This window comes from Pristiophorus japonicus, chromosome 24 (assembly GCF_044704955.1).
Source record: "Pristiophorus japonicus isolate sPriJap1 chromosome 24, sPriJap1.hap1, whole genome shotgun sequence".
NCBI lineage: Eukaryota > Metazoa > Chordata > Chondrichthyes > Pristiophoridae > Pristiophorus > Pristiophorus japonicus.
The window spans coordinates 15,121,565-15,131,142 of NC_092000.1; the positions used below are offsets into that span (position 1 = coordinate 15,121,565).

Consider the following 9,578-nt stretch of genomic DNA (forward strand, 5'->3'; position numbering starts at 1 on the left):
AAAGGGATTAGGGATTATGGAGAGAAAGCAGGAATGGGGTACTGAAGTTGCATGATCAGCCATGATCATATTGAATGGTGGTGTAGGCTCGAAGGGCCGAATGGCCTGTTCTGCACCTATTTTCTATGTTGATATTGTAATCAGAACCAAAGCCTGGTGTGACAGGCTACAATTAACGCTGGTGTTTAGCACATTATTGAACTGACCACAGTGAAAGCTCAACATTGCCAGCTGAGGCCTATACTGGCATTGAAGTTGCCCACTGAAACGTCACCTAGTGACAATGATGAGCATTATTCCCCTGCCCTTGCACAGGTCCCGCCTTTCCTCAACGGTGATTGGCTGAGGCGCGCATCACACCGGCCTGTGAATGGCCAACGTGACTGTCAATCTGATGCGCGCATGTCTCCTCCCACTTCCCCTCCCCCCCCCCCCCCGCAGACGGCCCCGCCCCGCTGTCAAGCGCAGCTGTCCATCAAAAAAAAACACCAGCACGTTCGGGTGTCCCTAGACAGAACCCGCCCCCTCTACCCTTGCCTTCCTGATTGGCTTACATCGCGGCCCGGAGACGCCGAAATTGGTCCAACCCCACTGTCAATTAAACCTGCAGGTTGGTGTGAGAGATCGAGGGTGAAGTGTTGGGATTGGGGACAAAATGGCGGCGGGTGGCGGAGGAAGAGTGGCGCACCGGTGATCAAATATAACTTTTTATTCACACTTTATATCCTATTTATATATATATATTAAAAAAAGTGATGGGGAATTGCTTCAAGTCGCAGACGGGCGATGACATCTCGCTGCTGAATGAGGCGGCGGCCGGAGACGGCGCGGCGGCGGAGGCCGGGCCGGCCCCGGGGCTGCTGCTGATGCCGCCTCCACCTTCAGCATGGCCGCCAGCCCAGCAGGTGTGTGTGTGTGGGGCACAGGGACAAGCACAACACTGCATTCTCAGCAGGGCAAAGGAAGGGGGTTGCTTTTATATAATCTTTTAAGGGAAAAGATTACTGCTTCTATATAGAACAACATTAAAGAACAAGTTTATTGCTTTGAAATAGAGCAACATTAAGGGAAAATATTATTGCTTTTATGTAGAGCAACATTAAGGGACAAGTTTATTGCTTTTATATAGAGCAACGTTAAGGGAAAATATTACTGCTTTTATGTAGAGCACCATTAAGGGACAAGTTTATTGCTTTTATATAGAGCAATGTTAAGGGACAAGTTTATTGCTTTTATATAGAGCAATGTTAAGGGACAAGTTCATTGCTTTTAAATAGAGCAACATTAAAGAACAAGTTTATTGCTTTTATATGGAGCAACTTTAAGGAAAAAGATTATTGCTTTTATACAGAGCAATATTAAGGAAAAGAAAGATTATTGCATTTGTATAGAGCAGCATTAAGGAAAAAGTTTATTGCTTTTATATAGAGCAACATTAAGGACAAATAATTGCATTTATATAGAACAATATTAAGGAAAAGAAAGATGATTGCATTTATATAGCACAACATTAAGATTATCGTAAGAACATAAGAATTAGGAACAGGAGTAGGCCATCTAGCCCCTCGAGCCTGCTCCGCCATTCAACAAGATCATGGCTGATCTGGTCGTGGACTCGGCTCTACTTACCCGCCCGCTCCCCGTAACCCTTAATTCCCTCATTGGTTAAAAATCTATCTATCTGTGATTTGAATACATTCAGTGAGCTAGTCTCAACTGCTTCCTTGGGCAGAGAATTCCACAGATTCACAACCCTCTGGGAGAAGAAATTCCTTCTCAACTCGGTTTTAAATTGGCTCCCCCGTATTTTGAGGCTGTGCCCCCGAGTTCTCCCCGACCAGTGGAAACAACCTCTCTGCCTCTATCTTGTCTATCCCTTTCATTATTTTAAATGTTTCTATAAGATCACCCCTCATCCTTCTGAACTCCAACGAGTAAAGACCCAGTCACCTATCGCTTTTATATAGAGCAGCATAAGGAAAAGAAAGTTACTGCATTTGCTCCCTCAGCGCTGCGTTGTCCAAAGTTTCCTCCCACCCCAGCTAGTAGCTACTTTGTCACTGAGCCATGAAGGTGCAAAAAGTCCCAAATTTGATTCCTGATTAACCTGGGTGCTGGAGTGAAGGTGGTGCTAAATCAACTCTTGGGTGAAGGTGGTGATAAATCAGCCACGGTTCCTGCTCCTGTTCACTACCCAAGTGACCCAGGCTCAAAAGTGCATGTGGGGACAGGATAGGGCTTGGCTGTGATGCACTCCGTGGCCCAATAGTCAGGCTCACTCACAAAGAATGGCCACTTGTAGTGTAATTAGCTCCCATGGAAGTGTACCTCAGCAGGAGTCTGCGGTTGCAGGAAGGAAGGGTAGGAATCGAGCAAACCAATAATCTCACACATGAACATGGATGCAGGCGAGCAGTTACAATATTTGAGCAATTATTCAGATGTTCTAAAGGGGTTTCAGCTTTATTCTGTATAAATTACTGTGGAAACATTTTTATTTAATAAAATCCAGAAGAATTTTGCCAGTTGGTAGTGATACCCTTTCCTAATTTTGTTCTGCATCAAACCAGGGCTATTGCACTCAATAGAAATTAAATTCATGTATGTGTACCTGGAAGCTTTAAATATTTTCATATCTAGAGCCGTGTTTTATCGATTTGATGTGGATTGCTGATGTATCTGTAGAGTGGTTTACAAGGCAGTGATTCCCCCCCCCCCCTCCCCCCCCCCGGATTCCCTTGAGTATAGAAGATTGACGGGTGGTCTAATCGATGGAATGATTCGATACAGTGGATACAGGAAAACAATTTCTTCTGATTTTGTGTGGGTGGAGGGCGAGGGGGTTGGAAATTCAGAATAAGAGGGCGCAGAAACAGGCCGTTCGGCTCAAATGGTCTAACGTTCTACACAAGCCTCCTCCCACCCCTCTTCAATTCATCCTTCTATTCCTTTCTCCCTCATGTGCTTATCCAGCTTCCCCTTTAATATATCTATGGATTAAACATGCGCTTAATAGAAATGTCACACGGCAGTGCTTAGAGAGTGCAGTTCCGAGTTTGGGCTTAAGCAATGTTGTTGGGACTGAGTAAATAGAGCTTTACTCTGCACCCAACCCATCTACTACGGGACCTGAGAGTGCGATGGACCAAATGAGAGAGGGGGCAGGTTTATTTGTACAACTACCTACAGATGTCGGGTTTCAAAGAAGGGAGCTTGAGAAATCAGAATGAGTGTTTTGTGAACACACTTACTTACAAGTCTGTTTAAAATGTTTTTAGTGTGAGAGGGATGTTAAATGATTAAAAGAGGGAACATCGGAACAGGAGGAGGCTATTTAGCCCGTTCCACTTCAATTGGATCATGGCTGATTAACACCCTCTAGTCGTGTTGATTCCATAACCCTTGCACGGGAGCGAGGTTAGAATTACCTGTGAGAACAGTATGATGTACCCAGAGTGTCCTTTTGCAGTATCATTGTTCAGGAGGTGCTAAACATGTGAACATTCTGTCTACCATCCGGCATCCAATCACCTTTTCATTCAATCCCGCTTTGGGAAAGCTGATTGTTCCCATGGGGCTGGTTTAATGCTCGCTTCAGACTGCTGTAAAAGAAAGAAAGACTTGCCTTTATATAGCGCCTCTCATGACCGCCAGATGTCCCAAAGTGCTTTACAGCCAATTAAGTACTTTTGGAGTGTAGTCACTGTTGTAATGCAGGAAACATGGCAGCTAATTTGCGCACAGAAAGCTCCCACAAACAGCAGTGTGATAGCGACCAGATAGTCTGTTTTTGTTATATTGATTTGAGGGATAAATATTGGCCAGTATCCTGGGGATAACTCCCCTGCCCTTCTTCAAAATAATGCCGTGGGATCTTTTACATCCACCTGAGGGGCAGACAGGGCCTCGGTTTAACGTCTCATCCAAAAGATGGCACCTCTGGCACTCGCTCAGCACTGCACTGGGAGTGTCAGCCTAGATTTTTGTGCTCAAGTCCCTGGAGTGGGAGTTGAACCCACAACCTTCTGCACCCACAACCTTCTGAATGGCATTGTGAGCGGCCTGGCCTCGTGCTGAGGGCAATCCCAAGATGGCATCTGGCACGAGGGCTACTCCTGGAATAGTGCTTTTGGGAGTGACACCATGGGAGTGGTACCTGCGATTCCCCCACACACTGAACTCTAATTTCAACGGTGGCACTGGGCAGTTTTGCCAAGTAGATTCCAGGGGCTTCCCCTGAGGAAGAGAGAAGAAACCGCCTCCAGCTCCATTTTAATAGGGGTCCCTTTCATTTGTTGTGTGGATAACCCAAATGACATTTCTTTGGGGTTTTTTCTATTGTTGCTTGAGGACATAAAATGCCAGCTTATTCAACATTCCACAGACGGGCAAACCATGAACCGTGGAGCAGCAAGTCGAGAGCTGCAGTTATATTGGGTGGGGGCTGTAAATAGACCTTGGACCACAGATATAGGGATATTAATAGACATTGTACCACAGGTATAGGGATGGACTGTAACTGGATCTTGGAGCACAAGGATTGGAGGTGGTCTGTATATAAACCTTGGACTATGGATTGGGGATGGACTGCAACTGGACCTTGGAGCACAGTCCTTTGACCATGTTATGAGTACCAATGCAGTGAGGATAACACTGTACAAAGTGTGTGACGGGAGGAAGTCATTGTAATGTTCCAAGGGCAGAAACCCGGGCCTTCCCAACACTCACCGTACCGTGTGGCTTTTCTTTTCCAGGAAGGATTGATACGAGTTTGAAAACAGCGGGCTTTAGAAGACAGCGAGGCAAGGCAGTAAAGCCAGGCGAGAACAGAGAGTAACAAACACACACACACACACAGGGGGAAAAAAAGAGCGAGAGAGAGCGAGCCACATCCTTGGGGAGAAAGGGAAACAGCGCAACATGGCTGAGAGTAAGAAAGAAAGGATCAGAATTCGGGAGGAACAGAAAGGGAAGAAAGCTCACCGAGAACAGACCACAGTAAGTGGGACAGAAGTGGATTTACTGGTAGGAAGGTGGATATACCGGAGTTGCTCACATCTGCTTTGACAGCTTCTGTACTTTTAAAAACCGCGATATCCAAGGAACCGCTCATACCTTTTTATGAAAACTTTTAATAAGGTGAAACTCAGGAGGGGATACACATTCAAATGTATAGAGTGAATATTGTGCTACTTTGATTGCCAGTATGCTTAAGAATCATAGAAATTTACAGCACGGAAGGAGGCCATTCGGCCCATCGTGTCCACGCCGGTCGATAAAGAGCTATCCAACCTAATCTCACTTTCCAGCTCGGTCCGTAGCCCTGTAAGTTATGGCACTTCAAGTGCACATCCAAGTACTTTTTAAATGTGCTGAGGGTTTCTGCCTCTACCTCCCTTTCAGGCAGTGAGTTCCAGACCCCCACCACCCTCTGGGTGAAGAGTGGTTTCCTCCACTCCCCTCTAAACCTCCCCCCAATTACTTTAAATCTATGCCCTCTGTTGTTGACCCCTCTGCTAAGGGAAATAGGTCCTTCCTATCCATTCTATCTAGGCCCCTCAATTTTATACACCTCAATTAAATCTCCCTTCAGCCTCCTCTGTTCCAAAGGAAACAACCCCAGCCTATCCAATCTTTCCTCACAGATAAAATTCTCCAGTCCAGGCAACATCCTCGTAAATCTCCTCTGTACCCTCTCCAGTGCAATCACATCCTTCCTGTGATAAGGTGACCAGAACTGCCGCAGTACCCTAGCTGTGGCCTAACTTGTGTATACAGCAGGGATCATTAGTGATGATTTATGAAAGCCCAGCGGCGGTTAGAATAACCACGAGGACAAGGGAATATTGGATGACTTGCCTCTCAGGATTCTGATCTCAAACTAGGGGGCGGGCGGGGGGGGGGAATTATAAGAACATAAGAAATGGGAACAGGAGTAGGCCACCTGGCCCCTCGAGCCTGCTCCACCATTCAATAAGATCATGGCTGATCCGATCATGGACTCAGCGCCACTTCCCCACCCGCTCCCCATAACCCCTTATCCCCTTATCATTTAAGAAACTGTCTATTTCTGTCTTAAATTTATTCAATGACCCAGCTTCCACAACTCTCTCAGGCAGCGAATTCCACAGATTTACAACCCTCTGAGAGAAGAAATTTCTCCTCATCTCTGTTTTAAATGGGCGGCCCCTTATTCTAAGATCATGCCCTCTAGTTCTTGTCTCCCCCATCAGTGGAAACATCCTCTCTGCATCCACCTTGTCAAGTCCCCTCATAATCTTATACGTTTCGATAAGATCACCTCTCATTTTTCTGAATTCCAATGAGTAGAGGCCCAACCTGCTCAACCTTTCCTCATAAGTCAACCCCCTCATCCCTGGAATCAATCTAGTAAACCTTCTCTGAACTGCCTCCAAAGCAAGTATATCCTTTCGTAAATATGGAAACCAAAACTGCACGCAGTATTCCAGGTGTGGCCTCACCAATACCCTGAATAACTGTAGCAAGACTTCCCTGCTTTTATACTCCATCCCCTTTGCAATGAAGGCCAAGATTCCATTGGTAGAGCTACCCAACTAGTCCCACTCCCCTCCTCCCCCAACCCCAACCCCTGCTCTTCCCTCGTAGCCCTGCAAATTTTTCCCTTCAAGCATTTACCCAGTTCCCTTTTGGAAGTTACTATTGAATCTGCCTCCACTTGCTGCGTTTTAAAAAAAAAAAATGTTTCCTCATCTCCCCTTCTTTTGCTAATCACCTTTAACAACAACTTGTTTTTATATAGTGTCTTTAATAAAACGTCCCAAGGCGCTTTACAGGAGTGATATAAAACAACATTTGACGCAGAGCCACTCGAGATATTAGGGCAGATGACCAAAAGCTTGGTCAAAGAGCTAAGTTTTAAGGAGCGTCTTAAAGAAGGAGAGAGAGGTGGGGAGGTCTAGTCAGGGAGTTCCAGAATTTGGGGCCCAGGCAACAGAAGGAACGGCCACCAATGGTTGAGCGATTACAATCAGGGATGCTCAAGAAGATAGGCAGCATTAGAGGAGCGCAGAGATCACGGGGGGGGGGGGGGGGGGGGGGTTGTGGGGCTGGAGGAGATTACAGATTGGGACTGGTGAGGCCATGGCGGGGTTTGAAAACCCTTCTGCCACTGGAAATGGACGAGCAGAGGTAAAAACCCTGGAATCGTGGAAAGAAACAATTGGTTGGATGAACTAAGATGGGCTGAATGGCTTCCATCATCCGTATTGATGCTCATCATTACCTAACAAATGAATGACATGTGTTTCAGGAACAAACGCATATTCCGGTTTATCACCCGACACCCAGTCAGACCCGCCTGGCTACTCAGCTGACCGAGGAAGAGCAGATTCGGATAGCGCAGCGGCTCGGCCTGATCCAGCATCTTCCCAAAGGCAGCTTTGACTGTGGCAAGGAGGGCCCCAACAAAAAAATCAAGGAGTGAGTATCGGTGCGTTGGAAAGGGAGCTAGACGCAGTATAGCGGGGAGCTGGGCCTCCCGGGTTATCCTTCCCCAATGTGGGCTTTTGATATAACAACAACAACTCCTTGAGCCTACTCCGTCATTCAATAAGATCATGGCTGATCTTCAACCTCAACTCCACTTTCCTTGATTCCCCTAGACTCCAAAAATCTATCGCTCTCAGCCTTGAATATATTCAGAGACTTGGTATCCACAGCCCTCTGGGGCAGAGAATTCCAAAGATTCACCACCTTCTGAAGAAGTTCCTTTTCTCATATCTTAAATGGCCGACCACTTATCCTGAGACTATGCCCCCTAGTTCTAGACATTCCAGCCTGGGGGAAACAACCTCTCAGCATCTACCCTGTCAATCCCCCTTAGAATTGTATGTTTCAATGAGATCACCTCTCATTCTTCTAAACTCCAGAGAATATAGGCTCAATCTCTCTTCACAGGACAATCCTCTCATCCCAGGAATCAATCTAGTGAGCCCTCGTTGCACTGCCTCGAAAGCAAGTAAATCCTCCCTCAGATAAGGAGACCAAAGCTGTGCACAGTACTCCAGGTGTGGTCACGGTCTAAGGATAAGGGGTAAGCCATTTAGGACCGAGATGAGGAGAAACTTCTTCACTCAGAGAATTGCGAACCTGTGGAATTCTCTACCACAGAAAGTTGTTGAGGCCAGTTCGTTAGATATATTCAAAAGGGAGTTAGATGTGGCCCTTACGGCTAAAGGGATCAAGGGGTATCGAGAGAAAGCAGGAGTGGGGTACTGAAGTTGCATGATCATATTGAATGGTGGTGCAGGCTCGAAGGACCGAATTGCCTACTCCTGCACCTCTTTTCTATGTTTCAATGTTAACACTTGTCCTGGCAGCTTTAAAGATTTGTGTATGTGAATTTCCAGCTCTCTCTCGTCCTGCACGTTTTAAAATTGTGCTATTTAACATTTGTACTTTGTTTGCCTCCCTAGGTGTGTGATCTGTATGATGGACTTTGCGTACGGCGACCCGATCCGGTTTCTGCCGTGCATGCACATATACCACATGGAGTGCATTGACGAGTGGCTCATGAGGTCCTTCACCTGCCCGTCGTGTATGGAGCCTGTAGACGCGGCTTTGCTCTCTTCGTACGAGACCAACTGACTTAACTCGGCCTCACCAAAGCATCACTGCACTTTGAATGTCTTGCTGCCAAAGGCGAAAGAAATGGGAAGTGGGGTGGTTGGGGGTGGGGGAGGAGAAAAAAATCTTGCACTCACTCAGACCAAAGAAATATCCTGTCATCCTCCCCCACCCCACCCCCAAAAATGAACCGAAGATTTTAAGCTTGCACCACACAGTGCATTTTTCCTAGCAACCAATTGGGCAAATCTTCTACTTAACACTAACCAGTTGAAAGGGAAGTGATTAAACCAGAGTGAAGGCAGCAGTCCCACTCAAACAGTACAAAGACGTTTTGGTTTTGAGCTCTCTACACGCACAGTATTCTCTACAAATAGAACTGCTTTACTTGGCTCTGAGACCCGGGCAAAATCTTTGTACGTTTTTGACTTTGAAGATAGTTTTTTATTTTCTTTATTTTTGGCCATTGCTCTTCTCCCGAGCTTTCGCCTCGGTTCCAGCGGCCGACGCGAGCTCCCTGGTGCCTCGCTCATTTGGCTATTCTCCCCCCCGCTGCCCCCCACGCCCGCTCGTCTCCTGTGCTGACACAGCGGGGTACAGGTTTGGTGACTGGGACTGGGCGCAACACGCCCTCTCCTGAATGAGCCGCAACCTAAACGGGGAGGCAGCGGGGTGATTCTGCCGGGAAGCGGGATGGGGCTGGGTGGCTCTTTTTCGGCCGTCACAGACACGATGGTCCGAATGGCCTCCTTCTGTACCGTAAAGCTCTCTTGATTCTATAAATGAACTGTGAGGCCCTTCTCCCTCTGAAGCTTTGCGGTGACATGTGAGCCCAGGCAGTGATTGGTGGCCTTTTCAACCACAGTGGCATTCACGGGATGTGGGCAGTGCCGGCATTTATTGCCCATCCCTAATTGCCCCCTGAGAAGGTGGTGGTGAGCCACCTTCTTGAACCGCTGCAGTCCGTGTGG

At 47.0% G+C, this 9,578-nt stretch overlaps 1 protein-coding gene across 2 annotated transcripts; it reads left to right on the top strand.

Moving 5' to 3' along the window:
- The first annotated feature begins 655 nt into the window (after nucleotides 1-655).
- Nucleotides 656-8,935, top strand: rnf11a (ring finger protein 11a). Of its 2 annotated transcripts, none has more exons than XM_070867279.1 (3): nucleotides 656-905; nucleotides 7,292-7,461; nucleotides 8,457-8,935. In XM_070867279.1, the coding sequence occupies exons 1-3, from the start codon at nucleotides 756-758 to the stop codon at nucleotides 8,626-8,628; spliced, it is 492 nt and encodes a 163-aa protein (XP_070723380.1). In that variant the 5' UTR covers nucleotides 656-755; the 3' UTR covers nucleotides 8,629-8,935. The 2 variants fall into 2 exon arrangements, with proteins under 2 accessions (XP_070723380.1, XP_070723381.1); XM_070867280.1 differs by lacking the exon at nucleotides 656-905 and adding an exon at nucleotides 4,755-4,998.
- The last annotated feature ends 643 nt before the right edge of the window (nucleotides 8,936-9,578 follow it).